Source organism: Glossina fuscipes, unplaced genomic scaffold, assembly GCF_014805625.2.
Source record: "Glossina fuscipes isolate IAEA_lab_2018 unplaced genomic scaffold, Yale_Gfus_2 0, whole genome shotgun sequence".
Taxonomy (NCBI): domain Eukaryota; kingdom Metazoa; phylum Arthropoda; class Insecta; order Diptera; family Glossinidae; genus Glossina; species Glossina fuscipes.
Window position 1 is genome coordinate 44,127,968 of NW_023998414.1, and position 19,608 is coordinate 44,147,575.

The 19,608-nt window shown below is 38.0% G+C and overlaps 1 protein-coding gene across 9 annotated transcripts in view; it reads right to left on the bottom strand.

Moving 5' to 3' along the window:
* Positions 1-19,608, bottom strand: part of LOC119637842 (voltage-dependent T-type calcium channel subunit alpha-1H) — a 139,918-nt gene that overhangs the window by 51,679 nt on the left and 68,631 nt on the right. For all 9 annotated transcript variants that reach the window (XM_038034214.1, XM_038034287.1, XM_038034234.1 and 6 more), the window contains one exon: positions 9,943-10,054. In XM_038034214.1, coding sequence (XP_037890142.1) covers positions 9,943-10,054 — 112 coding nt within the window. The remainder of the gene's footprint in view (positions 1-9,942; positions 10,055-19,608) is intronic.

Genomic DNA, 19,608 nt, shown 5'->3' on the forward strand with positions numbered 1-19,608 from the left:
ATCGCCTTAGCGCCCTGAGGCAGATTTGCGCATTCCGTACCGTGTCGGAAGAGGCAGCGCTAGTGCTAGCTGGCACTCTGCCAATCGACATTCTGGCCGATGAGATGAGCCGCATCTACTAACGGCGTCGCGGCAACGATCTCTCCTCGCTAGCTATAAGAGGCGAGGAACGGATGGTCTCGCTAAGGATTTGGCAATCGAGGTGGGAAAGAACGACCAAAGGTAGGTGGACGTTCGTTCTTATCCCTAACATAAGACGTTGGGTCGACAGACGGCATGGAGAAGTAAACTATTACTTAACCCAGCTTCTGACTGGCCATGGCTGTTTCCGGAAATACCTACACAGATTCGGGCACGACAGTTCGCCTAACTGCCCGGTATGCGAGGATATAGAGGAGGACGCAGAACACGTAATGTCCAACTGCAGCAGGTTCGAGAATGGGCGGCCTCAATTGCCACCTAACGAGATAACAAGCGCAATGGTTGGCAGTGCAGCAGCCTGGAACGCCGTAGACTCATTCGCCAGCAATACGCTCGTGGAGTTGCGACGATTGGAGAGACAACGGGTGGAGAGCAGAGGGAGTGGAAGCCGATAGTGCATTCCACTGAGGTCCCACCATCAGGAGCGTGCTAGCGACAACCAGCCCCCGCGAAGTAATACCTAACGGTGGTCCCGCGGGGGAGAGTGGTAGACGAAGTGTGTGTGGGGGGTAGTTTTTAGTACGTATGCGCCAGGGATGGCGAATCGTGCATGCTGCCACTAAGACCCAGCAGTATCTTTCGAAGATTTTCTACCTCCAGCTCACAGAGCAAAACAAAAAAAAAAAAAAACACGGAGAGAGAGATACTGCCACACGTATAGACCATTTCTGTTGCATAAATTTCCTCTCTAAAGTGAACACTAAATAAAATTTATTATCTCTCTTGTTCCTGTTGTTTTTCCTGTTGACCATTTTTCGTGTTACACTTTATTGAAATCTAACGTAAAAATTATCTGAGAACCTTTGCTAACGTTTCATGTTTTATGATATGTACATAGTAAAGAGAAACTAATAAATGCGTACATATTCATATGCATACCGCTCATATTTTACTACCTTAATTGTAGTCAACGCCGACAGGGATTTGCTTGTTATAATTAGCATTCGTAATATAAACAGGCTTGCCTCTATGCAACGTGTAAAGATAAGCTTGTGTAAATTTGCTTTTATTTTAGCAAAAAAAAAAATCTCATCAAACAAACTCAGTTTGCCACTCTTTATATTAAGAAAATATATTTGGCAATTTGCTCAACGCTCTGCTTGACATTGTTTAACGTGTCTGCCTAAATTAGTGCGTGTATTAGTCTACATATTATTTTTATTATTACTATTGTGAATAGATTCAGAGTGCACTTCCAGCTGGATCTACGTATACAATTTAAAAATTATGCAGAATTTCTGGTGAACATATTTATATTTTTAAGCATGTTCTTCTTTTCTTGTCCCCCGTCTTCGCTTTTATATCTAGTGTATCAGCATCATGAAAAGAGGAGAAATCTGAATAACACACATACACAATTATATTTTTAGGATTTCGACTATCAATCAGCTCCATTATTGATTCAATTTTTTTACCATGCTTATCACTGAAGCCTCTGCCAGGGTTTGTTATTTATGTTAGAGCAAAAATCCAAAAATGTTTGTTGAAAAGAAACAGTTCCGCTCAGTTTACGCTCCTACGCAATGCGGGCTTCTGCTCTCATCAATTTGGCCCAGTTTAAATACCAACCTGCGTGCAGAAACTTCCAATGTTTCTATCAAACTTTACGATACAGACACACAGACGAACAGACATGGCGAAAAAACTCAGAATTTCACCTTGATCAAGTATATTTATACCTTGTAGTGTCTCCGAAGCTTCCTTTTGAGGGTTACATACATTATGGAAAAACACGAAATCAGTATACTCCGCTCTTACAGTGGCGGGTATAATTATGAGCCTCTTTAAAATTTTGTATATTAAGCGTAAATTGAACTAATGGGAAAACATATCTATGATGCAACATTTGACCCTCAAACTACAATCCAAGCACACAGTTAAACGATTGTTAAAGTAAATAGGAATTTCGAAGAAGATATAAACATATGCTAGTTTACGATTTCTAACTAAAGAAATATATAGAGTGAATGATAGTTATTTCCAGTTGAGACTGGATCAGCAAAAATTTTATATCTGAAGAAACGAAAGTTTTTTCGGGTTATGAACGGCTGCTGCTTGACATGAATGATTTTATAGTACATCTACTCGGGCCGACTTAATGCTTTTGTGAGTTTTTTAAGGTACAATATCATGTATACTTTACAATTTTATGAATATATTGTTACGAAAATCCTAAATTCAGTTAATGTCAGCTAAATAATTTTCGTAATAATAAATTCCCTAAGGAAGGAAAAATCAAGTGAGCATTCGCAGGCGCCTCATGCAGCTGCAGGCCGATGAAAACGATTAGCGGAAAAGCAGACAGGTAAAAGCTAAGTGCACATTCGCAGGCGCGTCATGCAGGTGCAGGCCGATGAAAATGATTGTAGGAAAAGCAGGCTGGGATTAGAAATAAAACCATAAATTTAGGTATAGAATTTGTGGCAAGGGTTTAACGTGGGTTCCTGCCTGTAAGGCTTAACCCCACGGTGGCCCAAACCACTTTTAAGCGTACTACGCCCCCTGGCGAGTTAGACAATCCCCACAGAGCAGGGGCCTAAACAGCACCAGAGTCCAGAACAGTTTATTGTGTATGGAACAATAAACCCCACTCTGGTGAATGGCGAGGCCTAGCTGCACTCAATTGTTCCATTTTAGCTAGGAACTCGCCAACCACAACCACCACGAGTACTCCCCGAAGGGCCGCACCCAAGCAGTCAGGACTCACAAATTTAGGTATGGTAAGATGCTTGTAAAATTGTATATAAATAGAATATTTGTGAAAAGTAGAGTTAGTCTGGCAAGAACGTAGAAGTTGAGAGTACGGCCAAAATAAATTGTAAATAAGTATTCCTACTGTTGTGAAAGACAAAGTAGTAAAATAAAAGAACTTTGAAGTATATTTCTCTTGATCAAAATATCCACGATCCACTAATACGGACTGTATCTTAGTAAAAGCGACGTTGATAGCAATATATATAAAAACGTAATATTTTTAATTAAAATATTTATAAATTCATTAATTTAATGATTTATATAATATAATATCTTTAATTAAAATATTAATTATTTCATTAATGTATGCATGTATGCAAGTACCTGTAAATAACTAAGAAAAAAAAGGCATGATGTTATTTTATTATTTATTCTCTTCCGTGCATTCCACATACGTACACACACACACACACATATACAGACAGACAGACAGACGCAAGGCTAAGCTCAGACTACTGTGAGAATCACAGGCTTGCGGGTTGTGATAGGCTTGCATGTATCCAAGGGTATATCTGTAGGCTAGCTGAGAATGAGCAATAAGCAGTCTTCGGCCATAAGCGGCAGATGAGGAGGGGCGGCTGAAAAGGCCGCATAACCCTGCGAATCTTCGGTGACAGGACGAGTAAACGCCGTCCTTGAAGAGAATGCAGCGCTGTGATATAGGCGCACCAATTGCCAAGCGTCGTAACGTGACCAGCACGTCTAAGGTGGCCTTGCAGAAGCCCACCGGCCAAACTGTACGGGCTAACGGAGAGGAACAGCAACAAGTGACGGCCAGGAGGAAGAAGCACCGCACACTGCAAGTCCGTAGAGCAAAGCCGGACGCCATCGTTCTAGATGAGACCGGCAAACTCTCCTAAGCAGAAATGTCACTTAAGGTTAAAGGAGAGCCCAAGTTGGAACAGTTAGGCGAAGTGGTCCACAAAATCAGAAAAACTCAGAAAGGCCTACTGCTACAACTGAATAAAAACGGAGAAGAAACGGAAGAGCTGAAGAAAGCATTGAACTCTCTACTAGGTGACCAGGCGGCGGTTAGGAGCCTGAAGTAATGCGGTACAGTCGAGTGCAGTGACATAGATGAAATTATTCCAAAGGAGGATATTTGCGAAGCCATAAAGATCCAATATGGGCTAGCAAATGCAGAGGTAGTTAGCCTGAGAAAGGCCTACGGCGGCACGCAAACGGCAATAATCAGCTTGCCGCAAGAAGAAGCCAACAAGCTGGTAGCAAACTAAGAGTAGTCTGGTGGTGTGCCGACTAAGAGAGCACAGAACATTGGTGAAGTGTTACCGCTGCCTAGAATTCGGGCACATTGCTAAGCAATGTAAAGGAACATGCGCCTGATCAAAGGTCTGCCGACGATGTGGAGAAGATGGGCGCATCGCAAAAGAGGCACACCAAATGCGGATGCTAAATATGTAGCGGGGAGCAGCATCTGCCCGTTATTCAAACGTGCTTTAGCTGCTAGAAGACGCAAATGAGAATAATGCAAATTAATCTCAATCATAGAGAAAAAGGTAGACCTGGTGCTGGTCAGCGAACCGTTCAGAAGTATGAGTCGTGGAGGATGGATTGCCGATGCAGGAAGGAAAGCAGCAATCTGGTAACCAGAATCTGCACTCCTGCATGAAGGTGCCCAGCATAACGGCTACGCGAGTTCGAGAATTGGGGATACATGTTACTACAGTTGCTATGCATACTTGAGCTGGACGCAGGGAGAGTTCCTAAATATGTTGGATGAACTAGTGGCGGATGCCCGCAACAAGCCATTCGTCATAATCACGGGAGGCTTCAACGCTTGGGCGGTGGATTTGGGCACTAGGACCACCACTGCCCTTTTGGAAGCGTTTGCAATGCTACCACTGATGTTAATGAAGGACAGTCGAGAATATACGTTCAGGAATCAATGATCGACATTACGTTCTTCAGCGATAGCCTGGTGCCAAAGTGTGCGTGGATGCATAGTGAAGGCAACGCGGGCAGCGACCACCAAGCCATCTTTATACAGGTCGAGGCCCGGAAATAGAGGTCTGAGAGGTCCGAAGTGGAATGATACATCGTTCGACGAAGAAATCTTCAAGCTGACTTTCTCCTTCCGTGCAATAAGCGACGACACATCGGAGCAGCTCGTACACGAAGTGTATACCGCTATAATCAAAGCATGCGAAGCGTCAATGCAAAGGAGGAGGGTGAGTAAAAAGGCGCCCCGTGCTACTGGTGGAACGCGCAAATAAGTTCGTTTAGAGAGGAGTGCTTTAAAGCCGGAAGACTGATCCAGTGAACTAAGAGAAAGCTAGACTTTGACAATCGGGTACGCGCCTACAAGTGTCTACGCGGAGATCTGAAGAAAGCCATTAGGCGCAGCAAGAGAAACTGTTTCGAGGCTCTCCGCAAAGTGGCAGACGCCAACCCAGGGGGAACTGCGTACAAAGGGGTTCTCAAGAAACTTAAAAGGCACGGCCTGCCACAAGTTACGTGCCCTGCCATGCTGAGCAAAATTGTAGCAACACTCTTCCCAGAAAGGCCACCATACGTGGCGCTGGATTTTCTTGGAAGGAAGGAAGAGCCACCCCCGGTTGTTACTACGGGAGACTTGCATGAGGCCAGCAAAAGAATTGCCGACAAAAAGGCCACAGGTTCAGACGGAATTCCTCATATAGCTCTGAAAGCGATGATTAAGGTAGGACCAAAGATATTTGCCCAGCTTCTAGAACAGTGTCTCCGAGGGGGAGTTTTCTCAGAAAAATGGAAGATGCAGAAGCTGCTCCTGATCCGTAAAAGCCATCGACCGATCCGTCGTCATACATGCCTATCTGTCTCCTGAATACGATGGACAAACTGCTAGAGGCAGTAATATACGAGCGTCTTCTATTAGTAGCCGAAGAATATGATGCCCTACTCAGTAATCAGTATGGCTTCAGAAAAACGCATTCGACAATAGATGCCATAAAACACCTAGTGAGGCTGGCATCCGGCGCCATAGCCGGGGACAGATGGAAAGGTGGTGCCAACAAATACTGTGCCTTGATTACACTAGACCTTAAAAACGCCTTAAATTGGCGGATTGCGAGCTAACTGTAGAACCGTACGTTCGTGTATGAAAGCGACAGCGGTATAAAATTTACAAAATATCAGCACGCGACCCACAAGGGTCAGTTGTTGGTGCACTCTTGTGGAATATCATGTATAACGACGTCTTGCGGTTGCAGCAATCCACCAGCACAAGAAGTATTGTATTCCCCGACGACGAAGCGATGGTGGTGGTTCAAAGCAAATTGCGGACATAGAAGCGAAAGCTATCGAGGCAAATCATGGCTACCCAAGCGTGGCTAAACAAGGTTGGCCTAGAGCTTTCTGGACACAAAACTGAAGTTGTGCTTGTAAGTAGCCGGCAAAACCCAGAGATGTGCAGAATAAGTATCGAGGATCACATAATGCAATCAGTCACCGCGCAAATATCTGGTCATAATTGACCACCGCCTCAATTTCAGGCGTCATATTGATTAAGTGGCGAAGAAAGCGGCAGGCATCCAGACGGCACTGGCAACGGGTGGGCTTAAAACGGCTAAGAAAGAAGCAGGAAGGCCGTAGCCACTGTGGTGACCTTAGTGCGAGTCTAGTATGGGTGGGTATACTGACTATTAAGACAGCACCCCGAAAATTGGCGGCGATATATCGTCTTAACGCCCTGAGGTAGATTTGCGCATTCCGTACCGTGTCGGAAGAGGCAGCGTTGGGGTTAGCAAGCACTCTGCCAGTGGAAATTCTGGCCGACGAGATGAGCCGCATCTATAAACGGCGTCACGGCAGCGTGCTCTCCTCACACGTTATAAGAAGTGAGGAACGGATGCCCTCGTTGGAGATAAAGCAGTCGAAGTGGAAAAAAACGACCAAAGGAGGTTCGTTCCTATCCCTAACATAAGACGATGGGTTGAAAGACGCTGCGACGATGTAAATTATTACCACACCCAGCTCCTGACTGGACATAGCTGCTTTCGGAAGTATCTACACAGATTCAGGCACGAGAGCTTGAGTAACTGCCCGATTTTCGCCGGATGCGGAAGAAGCCGCAGAGCACGTAATGTACTACTGCTGAAGATTTGAGAACGGCCGGCCTCAAGTGCCATCTAACGCGATTACGAACCTAATGATCGGCAGTGCAGCAGCTTGGAACACCCTAGACGCGTTCGCTAGCAATACCCTCGTGTAGTTACGACGACTGGAGACACAACGGACGGAGAGAAAAGGCAGTGGATATCGATGAGGGCCTCCACTAAGGTCCCGCCTTACGATGCGTAATAATTGCAACCAGCCTCCGCGAAGTAATACCTAACGGCGGTCCCGCGCAGAGGAGGGATAGAAGAAGCGTGTTGGGGGAGTATTTTTTAGTTCGTAAGCGCCATGGATGGCGAATCGTGAAAAAAAAAATTAAAAATAAAAAAACAACACACACAGAGAAGAATATCAAATTGTTTTATGGCTAAGCTTGACTGAAACTCGTTAAAATAATAACAAAAAAAAAAATTTAACATAAGCAAATAAATTACATTTTGGAACTGCAATAATTTATTTTAGATTCTTTCGGTTTCGAGATATTGAAAGATTCCAATTTGAATAAATTAATAATCTAATAAAAATTGATTAAGAAAAAAAGGAAAAATGATTTTCGTTGAATTCCTTACGGAATTTCACTGTTACATTTAGAAGTGGAACGTGACGGTTGTCGTCGCTTATATACACAGGCAGCTCTAAGCCTTACGACCTGCCACCTGTATATGCCACGTAAATGCGTCAGGAAACAGTCGTCTTAATCATAGGTGGTGCCCTTCGCATTACGTACCATGCACGTAAAGATAAATTTAAAATTGTCGTTGACGCTGATAATCTACCTGTGTTAAAGCTGTTCGTCGAATATCCCTCGACGTTGAGCCGCGATAACTTAAAACATGCTGCGATAAACTTCTCTGGACTCTGGATTCCGAGTCATTTCGGTTTATTGGGATATGAGCAAGGTGATTAAACGGCTAAATCTACTATTTGAACCCGATACCTTCATTTTTGTGACCACGAGAGTGCCGACAAAACACATCACACAGACACACAGACGGATGGACATGGCTACATCAACACAGAATTTTGTACTGATTAAAAATATATATATACTCTATAGGGTCTCTGAAGCTTCCTTTTGGAAAACAATAAAATGATTATAGCCCCACCTTACATTGGTGGGGCTATAAAAAGAATGTGCAAACAAACAAATCTCTTTCTTCCCATTACATATGCGGAGCGATACAATATGCAAATAACATAATCATTGTATCCATCAAATCAAACCAAAGATCATGTAAAAGTCGAGCAAAATTTCACTGTAGTGGGCTCAAAACTCATCGTATTGAACATATTATTTTGATGTCATCATTTAACGGAGCAATTGTTTAAAAATCGTAACAACATGAACTGCAAAGCTCAAATTTGTTTTAAAATACAACGATACGATGCCTGCTTGGTTCTTCTTATCCTTCTTTTAAAGAACATAGACAGTAATTTGTCGGCTCTAGATTGCTACCGTATAGTATAGTGGTCTATAGTCTAGAATGAGTGGCAGTGTCAGTCGTGAGAATCAGATTTGATCCCTACTGCGGTAAGTTAACAAAATTGGACTTAAAAACGTGCGCGATGACATTTTAAAAGATCTTTATTACTTCTTTCATCACCATGACAAAATTTGTTAATAGATGTCTATCCGTTCGTCAAATATTTCGAAATCGTAATTAGGATGTCAAAACTTTTTCCTTAAAAACGCGCCTTATTTATTTCAGTTCTTTCCATATCACTCCCGTTAAGCCCAATTCGAAGAACGTTAAAATCAGCGCTTTTAGTGCACATATTTTATAGGTGAAAACTTAACATATACGATCGAATACGCATGAATGGTTTACGTTACTTCTCCCTCTATCGAAAACATCAAACGGGCACATTTTTTTTATCACTTTGTTATATCTATAGGTAATAATAGGCAATTTATTAGACAGACTATAGATTTTCTATAATTGCGTGTACTTTTCGAGATTATAGGCGACGTTTTTTGCTTGTATGTAATCTTAGAAGAAATTAATTTTACCTTGGGAATGTAAACAAATTGCTAGGAAAATATAAACAAAAATAGACATATTTCAATCGCTTTTCCGTTTGGTAAATGAGCGCCACTTGGAATTGTGGGTGTAGTCAAAAAGTTTTACTTAAGGGCCTTATTAAGGTTTTCCAAGCAAGAAATGTCACCAAGTTTAAAGGGGTTTGAAGCTAGCACAAAGAACAAAGCATAGCGTCTAATAATTTGACCAAAGATTGTGTGTACGTACGATCAAATGAAAATATAATTAACTTTAAAAGCGATGTGCGGTCGATGACATTTTTTTGTTTTTGGTCAATTTCGTCATAACTGACGCAGGGTATAAATATGTTTCTAATCACAGACACGTTACGTAATATGTTAGCTAAACGTAAGCTCGTAGGGCTCTCATCCAATAACAAGACCGTAGTAAATTATATCATTACTGTTCATATTATATACAAAAATGCTGTTACCTTCTGCATTATAACATAATTTCAAATATAATATTATATGCTTAGGATAAAATACATACACAGAAACCAGATGTAAATATCATAATGAAGAGTTTTTTAACAGAAGCAAAAGCGCGAAAGTTTGAAGTTTGATATGAACTTTTATCAAATAATGAACTCTTTTAGGAGGTAATCATAATCTCAGTGGAAAACAAAAAACGAACCCTTCAGATATCAACGAATTGATATACCTACTCAAGAATATATTATATTATATGCGTGACAAGTAATTCACTAACACATTGCATCCCCTGTAGTATGTTCTAATAGATGAAGAAAAAAGTTGGATGAAAATTCTACACAATAATCCTTTGTTTAATTTCTTTTTATATATTCTTGACGCATTATTTATTGACTTACCTGTAAAATTTTGCAACGATATTCCAGACAAGCGTCGTCCACACACGGTTGATACATGCCCAGCGTAATGCAGTTGAGTAATATCACCAGTATCGAGATACGTTCAAACCATGTATTGATGGGAAAATCAATAGTTATCAAAATGTAGTTAATGAAAACACACATGTGCACAAAGACAAATACACAATAACAAAAATTACTAACTGTAAGTTACACCGTAGGTAGAAGATGGAAAGGATCGCAATAGCAAACAAAAAAAAAAACGAAACAAAAAAAATAGAACAACAACAATAATAATAATAATAAAAACAATAACAGTACATTCTTGATATACGTAATATAGCCGAAAGGACAGTAACAAGAACAAAGGAGGACATCTCTTATCCTATTGCCTTGTCTGTTCTATAATCAAATTGCAAACTTTAATGGTGTAAAGTGGTTTTTCATGTTTCTGATACAAAATATATGTACTGGGGCTATTCACAATCTCGCATATTATTTTCACCTATTCAATTCAGTAATTTTTTTTTATATAAAATTTATATTACCGTAATCATCGAAGAGAGAATTAATAGACGTAGACGATGTGCGCTAGTTACTTCGACTCGTTACAGGAAAAACATTAATGACAGAACAAGAAGAGAGAATTAATGAAATTGGATTATAAGAGACCTCCATTAACATGATTGTTTTCACGATGCCTTGGATGTTATTAGAATTTCGACTTGTGTGTATATCCGCATATCTAGTTTGCTTTCGTTTAATCGTCTATTGTGTACAAGCGGATATCCTTTTAGAAGATGAATGGATGCTTCATGAGTTTTGTTTTATTTTTAAATTTCTTTACTTAATAACCTATGAATGTAATGGACTTGAATTGTTTTGCTATTCAAATACTTAATAAAATGTTAATTTTTCTTTAGGAATATTTAAAAAATATAATTTTTAAAGATTTTCCAGCATCTAAAATTTTAAATTTCTCGCTCCTTTATTGTGTATGTAAATTATACTCATAACAAATATATATTTTCTAATGAGTAAATATTTTGCAAAATTTTTGGCGAAGTATTGAACACACTTTTGAAATTCAACCTTAGACGTTCGGTTTCATTATTCGCGTATCGTGGATAGGTAATTTATTCGTCTTAGCTCTGTGCACAAAGCAGAAATAAAAATTGATGCAACAAATGCACGAATCGTATTGGCTTAATCGGGCCCAAAAGGACTTCCAACCCTTAATTTTCTTTACGCCTTCTAATCATGTAAATATTATGCGAAACATTTGTATGTGTTAGGCAAACACTGGCAGATATTAACAATTTAACCTTCTAACTATATACGTCGAGTATACTCGACATGAATTGCAAAAAAAAAAGAAGTGCATTCGCTTGGTAAATCCATAATAATAAATAATGAAGAACAAATAGCAGTTTTTTGTTGCTCAAAAAGGGAGATATAAACCACTTTAAGATAAATCGGATCACAGGACCCGCCTAGCGTAAGTTAAAAATTAAGAGTGCCTGAAAAAATTGTTTTTTTTTTTTACTTGTATATTACAGCATGTCGAACGATAAAAGCTACTACGTATATTTTATGGATGAGGTTAAAAAATAGCTGTATGGACGTGTCAAAAATCGGTCAAAGCCAACCAGATATTACTTTTTATGTCGGTTTATGTCGGACGTACTCGTTTGCGTTGAAATATAATAAAGCAGTTAATGCTACTGCATTCAAAAGACAGAGTCTTTTCTAGTTAAATCGCGCTGGCTTATTCAATTGTTTAGGTCGGAAATGATTGGAATGATTGCGTCGTACTTGCCATTCAAACAATTCTTCAAATAAAAACGGGTAAGAACATTATTGTCGAGTGACGCGGACCATTACATAACGTGTAGCACCTTGCCTAGTACAGTTATTTGCTCGTTTTGGTAATAATATACAAACAGTATATATTATTTTTATGCAAACCCATAATTTTTCATTTTCATGAAAGCCCGTATTGTTATTATGAATTCGTATGATATCGAGAGATATCTTATATGGAGTGGAACAATAAATAGACTCATGTGGTTCAAATTAGGCACACTTAGTTTTTTTTCTTTAATTACTATCATAAGAGAATTTTTATCACGAAAAAATTAGCAATTAGCCATTTTTGGCGTATAAAGGTTTACGTTCCATGAGATTCCTTATATGCGAGGGTATTTAAAAAATACATCTGTGTACAAAATGTCTTTAAAGTATACGAAAAATTGCGACCTGCAAATTAAGCACAAAAGTACATGGACAAACAACAGAGGGACTGGCGGACAGGCTTAGATCGATTTAGGCAATGATTACAAATCGAACGGTATAATAGAAGGTGGGTCTATCGTAAGCCCTTCTAAGTGTTACATACGCATAACTCAATATACCTTTTACCACAAGTGGTGTAGGGTATAACCACGTGAGGTCTCATATGCCGGGAACTAAACCCTCAAAAAGGAAAAAAAATCCATATAATATTGTTTCATTCGCCATGTCTTTATGAAAACAGTGTCTATTATCAGCAAATCGATATTTATCATCAAAAGGTTTAATTTTAGAAAGTCAATGCAACTTATAGCTTCATTGCAGCGTACTATCCCCGCCGGCAGTGTTGTATCGCGGAAATTTTCTCTGTTTTGTATGAATTCTATCGGGTAAAAAAACTATCTTCGATGTACTTATTTTAAAATTTAAGACTGGATCTTTTCATATCGCACACAATGAGTGTCAGTTTAAATTTTTCCTCCTGTCAGTTTTATTGCTCTTCGTTCGTTTATGTGACAAAGTGCTTTTTTAGCTTATGGCTGCTTTCAGTTTAATAGTGTGTCAGTATTCTTCGATTTCGTCTGCCATCTACAGAAATATTTACGCCTTTCTGTTTTGTTTTAAAACTTTAAGTGTTTTTTTTTTTTTTTGAAAAAGTTGATTATACTTGATTTTTCGTAACGTTCATAAACCGCAAATGTACGCGTTAGAAAACCCATAAACTATATAAATTCTAGATCAGTCTAAGTTCGCAAGGCGGTTTGGCATTTCTTACCCATCGCAATGCTATCTGCTGTCCCTTTTTGTAAGATTCGCAGTTGCGAAAACGATAAAAGGAATTTTATACCCTACATCACGATCTAAGCTTGCTTGTCTGTCTGTCCTTCTGTCGCTTGTCAATGTATATTCATGTTCAAGCTACAGGTCGCAATTCTTAAAATTTGGTACAGTGACGTGTTTTGACTCAAGGACGAACGTTACTGAAGATTTGTTTAATCTATCTGGAAAAGCAAATAAAAACGAAAGGAAAACTTTTCTGCACAATTCCTTTTTAAATGAAACAATTTCTATTATGCAAAATAATATATGAAGGGAGATAAAAATCGTAAAGATATCTGTAGCATAATCGTGTAATTTCAAAAGTGCCGTGAAGTAGAAACTTTTATGCTTTTTTTGTGTTGTTTGCTCGTATAACACAAAGGACGTACAAAGGAAGACTACGCTTTAAGTTGTTTATTTTATAAATATGGGTAAAGCGAGCAAAACGAAAAAATATCCGTACATCGCGTGCCAATATCCTTAAAAGTCCTGATTGTGTACAATTATTAGCGCTTTTGCAGCTTTTCCCCCTGAACTTTAAATAAGAAAAACAAAACTGGAACGCCTACATATTGCCTGAGTACGTTGTAAAAATATTTGCAAAATATAAATTTTTTATATATAAAAAGGATTTTTTTTTCTAACACAAATATTGGCAGCTTTTACAACAACATTAAAGTGTAATCGTGTTTTTGGCGAAAGGAAATTAAAATGTGTTAATATACGATTTTGAGAAGAACCAATCACTTCGATTAGGACAATAGATGGGCACAATTGCCCTGCATATCGCTTGCAATACCCAGTTACGAGCATCTAAAGTTATACATTCTGTATGTAGTTAATAACTTGCGTTCGTTCGATATATTATCTTTCATGTGATTGGACAAGTTCATGCTCAATTTTCACAGAAGGCTTTAAGGGATTTCTTGTCAGAATTTTGCAACACATTAAAGGGATTATAACGTCTGTGGTATGACTTTACCGTTATCTATGATGCAGACATGTCGATTTGCTTTTTAGGATATTTTTTTCAAAGAGAAGACCGAGAAAGTATACTTGCGGCACGAGCGTATGGATTGCCCGGGAAAAACATTTCTGACCTTTATTTGGATCACGCTCATAGTCTTTTGTTTTTTTCTTTTGCCCTATCACTTTGGGTGTGCTGCTTTATATGTATAGTATGGTATTAGTCAGAAAGGAACGAAGAAAAGAGTAAGGAATGAACGCGGCTTAGTTCGAGGTGTGCCGGATAGGTAAGTATTATGCCTTTATCGACTGAGTACAATCTGCTGCGTTGAGATATGAACCCACAAGTACCGACTTGGTAGTCGTGACTATCCGCCATCCCTGCCAATATATGGAATTTAAAGCTATTATTGTGGATTATCTATGCCATCCCATTGTCTCTTCACAGGTTTCAGCTCTCAGCTGCAGTCCTACTTCTATGGTCCACCTACATTTGAACGGATTTCTTATAATTATGTAAATCTCAGGACTTCCAGAGTTGTTGACTTCAAGGAAAAAAAACCTTCACTTAGCACTCTAGACGGGTTGTCCATAGAAAGTTTCTAGTAACGTAATTTGATTAGCATTATAAGCCATATTTCTGCAACTCCTTGAGAAAATAACTACTTCAGCCGCTTTTCGACAGCTATTATCCAAGCTTTTTCAATTGTGCAAGTGAAGTGTAGTCTATTTATCGATTATAAAAGTTCTTTAATTTTATTTACAACAAAAAAAAAAAAATGATTGGAGAAATTTTATTAAAATTTTTGTCCATATTTGCGTTATTCATCCAAGGCTGCATCTTTGTATATGTGATATACAGGCATGTAAATTGTAATTTTATTGCTCGGAGTTCATTTCCTTTAATTACGCTTCACAAAGCTTAAAGTGTATATTTATGTAAAAATATGTCTTCTTAATGAAATTGGCAATTAACGCCATATACACTTACATACAAATTATTATAAAATTTATAATGCTTACTATTATCTATCTAACTGTAGTTAAAAGCATGAACAGTGCAGTGTAAATGTGCAGATTCATTTATTTAGAAATTATAATAAAAATATTTCCGTTCGAAAAACATGCAATTGCCTCTAAATGAATTATGGTTGATAAGCAGCTGAATTATATGTGCGTTTGTATGCGTGTGTGTGTGTGTGTGCGTGACATCATATGTGCTCGAAAAAATACTTAAAAAAACCTATTGTTCTAATAAATTCAAGAACCTTGAATATGGTCATTGAGCATACACTCTTTAAATTAACCTCAGCACAAACACATACACGCACACATATATATATATTCCTATCTATCTATATACATACCTATATATATATATATATATACATATGTGCCTAAAGATATGTACCTGCATGTATATATATATATATATATATATATATATGCGGGCAAATATAAGTCCATTCTGCATGTAAGCATGCCTAAATTTAGCCCTCATGACTATGCCCTCGCCATAGCCAAAGAGACAAAAACATAAATGTGTTTATGTGCACCCTTACACCTTTCGCCTCAGATGAGTAGGTCCAGATTTAAATCGAACGACGTTTTATACTCACAACATTCATTAGTACAGCACTACGACAGGGCAGTAAATATATAAACAGTGCATGGCATACATGCATGCATACGCGTGACTATGTATTTATTTGCTTATATAAAAAGTGTAGTTAGCTATAGGTAGTGTTTGCTGGTCCGCCAGAGAGGTGTAGTGCAGTGGTTTGCTTGCATGCCTGAATGGCTGTGTGACCCATATACCATAAAACCATTTGTTATTAATTTGCAAACGGCTGGTATTGCTAAAATTAACATTGATTGAAAACTCATACGTACGTATGTATGTATGTATGATGGAAACTTGCACGCATACAAACACACAGAGACGTTCATTTACAAAAATAAATCCAAAATGCACTTTTTTTGTTGTATACTCGCATTAACATACATATCTACAGACACGCGCGCTAAAGCGTATACTTACGTACATACATAAAATAAACTATGCTTGTTGTACACGTATACATATTTATAAGTGCATATGCCAATGCCTGAGCGTATGAATGAAATGAAAAAGTAATAAATTTACGTATGTTGGGTAAACATGGTGTTACATTAGTTGAACTTGAGTGAAGAGAAGAACGACGGGAAGACATGTTTGTAAATCTATTTAATGGTTTCGTGTATATAATTTGCGCTTTAGCGTGAGCCTGTATGTGAGTACGTGTCTACGGTTTTGATATGGTTTAAAATGATAATTGCTTGTGCGGTGCAATTGAATCCTTTTAGATACTAAAGACCTATTTAATGTCAAATCGATATTTAATTATTATTGTGGCTGATTACAATTTAAAACCACGATGGTCGCCCGAAATTGCATCCGAGCATTTTAGAATAACAATCGGAGCAGAGTAACATGAGCATTAAACAAATTAACTAAAGGTAATTAATCGTTATTACACTTTCTGAAGTTTATCTTAGAAAAGAATATTAGTGCGATGAAAACCATGTATGGCTCATCCAGGTTTTCAAGACCACAATAAAAACTCATTGATTACGTTTGCGACTTTCAGAGATGGCCAGCTCTGAATATATGCGCGCAATTGCATGTAATGAGTGGTTACTGCTCGAACAATAATCTAAGATTTATAATCTAGTATGATTTTTCGTGCAGGCACGAGCCGCAAATCCTATATTTTAGGTAAAGCGAACGCAATATTTTATATGTTTGATCAAAACGTTCCACGTCGTTGCCTTTAACGCTTTAACATTCATGATGATATAGTATTTCATTTTAACTTCTCCCTCTGGCAATAAAATGTGCTTAAGCCGATCAATTTATGCTGTTCTCTGGAGTTTATTAACAGTATTATTTACGCTATTATGCAAGTAACCATGTTTCTTTCACAGCAATAATAACAATTATAACCACAACAATAATGCGTATTTTTTTTTTTGCTTAATGGATATTTGCCGCACAAAAATATTACCCTCGAGCATATTGTTGCCGTTTTAAGTGGATGGAGGAAATAAAATAGGAAAAAAAAAAGAAAAAAACGATGGGACACAGGACTAAATAGAAGATGGAATGCAGGCTCATAGATGTCGCCATAATTTTGTTGTAACTCTATTTTCACCTTGACGTTTGTAGCGATACAAGGGGTACTTTTTCCGTTTTCCCTTCAAGTACATCGTAAAGGCGTTCTTTTAGTCGCCGGTTCCTGCGCGAGAGAAAATCATAGCAATATTATAAAAACAATATGTTTTTTGTTTTCATTTAATATTTGTGAAATACATGCACATACATATAAATAACGGCTACATATGTGGAAAAATGTTATAGTATACACATAATAAATTAAGGGAAAAGTTCCTGGCGTTTTTCCCAAATAGGCATTCTTAAACACGCGTGACTTTTATAACAGTAACGCTATGAAACCAAGCGAGCACATGTCCGGCTTAAGCCGAACCTTTCATATAATATATTGTTTTCATCTTAAAAAAAAAAAAAGGCAAAAGTAAGGAAACTTCGATACCCTCTATTATCAGTTTAGCGTGGGTGTTTTTATTCATTTCCGTATAGATAGCGTGGGATCTGTAGGTGATCTTAACTAAGGTTCTATCTTTTGCAGTGAGCAATGACCACTTTTTGTTAATGTTGTAGGTTTTGACCGATGTGCCATAATTTCAATATCAATCTGTTTGCAACAGTTTCTAACATGAACAGAAGGACGGTCAAACATGCGTAGAGCAGTTTAAAATTTCCTGCTGCTCAGAGTTTCGAAAGGGCCAATCCCTACGAAATATATAATCCAATAGCCGGACTCTTAATTAACATCAAGGACTCCATCTCAAACTTTGGATGTTTGTGGGAAAAGCAGTGAAAGCTTCCGAATTATTACAATGTTTCTAATTCTAACTAAACATAAACACCCCCTAGAGACATTTGTTAGCGTATTAGATATCTATCTATCTGACTATCCGGGGAGTTTCATTTGATTCAAACAGTCTTCCCGGAGAGGTCGAGAAAAAGCCAGAAAGTTTATGAAAACAATTTGTTTCAGGTGGTAACTTCTTTTTCGGTGCATTCGTGAAAGTGCAACAATTCGGAAAACCTCGCTTTGGCCTCTCTCTTAATCCCCTAATACTATTCAAAGCGATTACAAGTTTGCATAACTAATGGTAAAGTTAATTGCACGCAGAAGTAATTGAGTTATGCCATCCAAATTTATATTAGATAGTAAGCCGATAGCCTTAGATGCTAGTGCTTTCAAGAGCTTAGTCTTAGAATTTATTTCTCTGGCGAAATTAATAATAATGAAAATAATAATAATATCTTAGATAGAATAAATATGATAGATATTTCTATCTGTCTGAGAGGGCGAGTAGGCAAAGCATCTCGACTAACGATTCAAGGGTCGTGGGCTCAAATCTCAAGTGCGGCGGAGTTTTCAATAAAACTGATAGTCTTAAAAGCTTGTGCTTTACGACTTAAGTCTTGCAATTATTTCAAAACTTCCAAAAGTGATCTAATGCTCCCTTCTGTACAAAGAACATACGTATTTGCGGTGCTAGTGGTAAAGGCGGGCAGCTATTTTTTCAAAATGACAGAAGGAGGAAATCCTTTTTCGGAACCATAAACCTATTGCTTTTTTTTTCGTTTTGAGGAAAGTGCGTCAAGTAGGCAAATATACTGGGAAGAAAAAAGCCTTCCAAATATTTCTTCTTTTTCATACAACTCTTAAGACAAATAAGCGCATTTTCATTTTTTATTTTTTTTTTCACAATCGTTTTACTAAGCAACAATCTACACATCTGTTTAGCTGCTTTAGAATGAGTGCGATTTAAACGTTCGCACTGCATATTTTTATGAGTTTTCTAGTTGAAAGTCATCTACATTAACAGAAATTTATGCTAATTATGCACAACATTTTTAATATTTTTTTCGCTTCGCTCCGTTTTTAGGGCATCCATATAGTACGATATCTAGGCTTGACTATCCAATGTATTTCAGATGCCCCTAAAAACCGAAAGTCGACCAAACATACACATTCAGATAAATTTGTGACATTAACGTAGTATGTGCAGAGAACAATCGTTTGAAAGTAAACCGCATACACACTGCATTTTTACTAATGAGCGCGTCTTAATTCTTACTAATCCTGTCCTTGGGACTCGATTCAATTGAGTATTTCACAACTTGCAGCGGCAATCAAGCACTTGGGCTTTAACCCGGTCAGTGACCATGTTGCAGTTGCTGCAAATCCCTTTCAATGACCAGACAATTTGTTAAGGATTTTTGACTTGAATTTCGTTATTAATATGAATAGCTGTGTATCGCTTGTGTATGCGATATGCTTGGCTCTTAATTTATAAAATTTGCCTTAGTGACGAATAATTTGCATAAAATAAAACGATAATTATTCCGGTTTTTGGCAACATTCAACAGGTTTATGATGTTGCTGTTGTCAACACATTATTTAGATATGAAATCTAAATTGTAGGCGCAAAACCGCTTATCGACATACATAT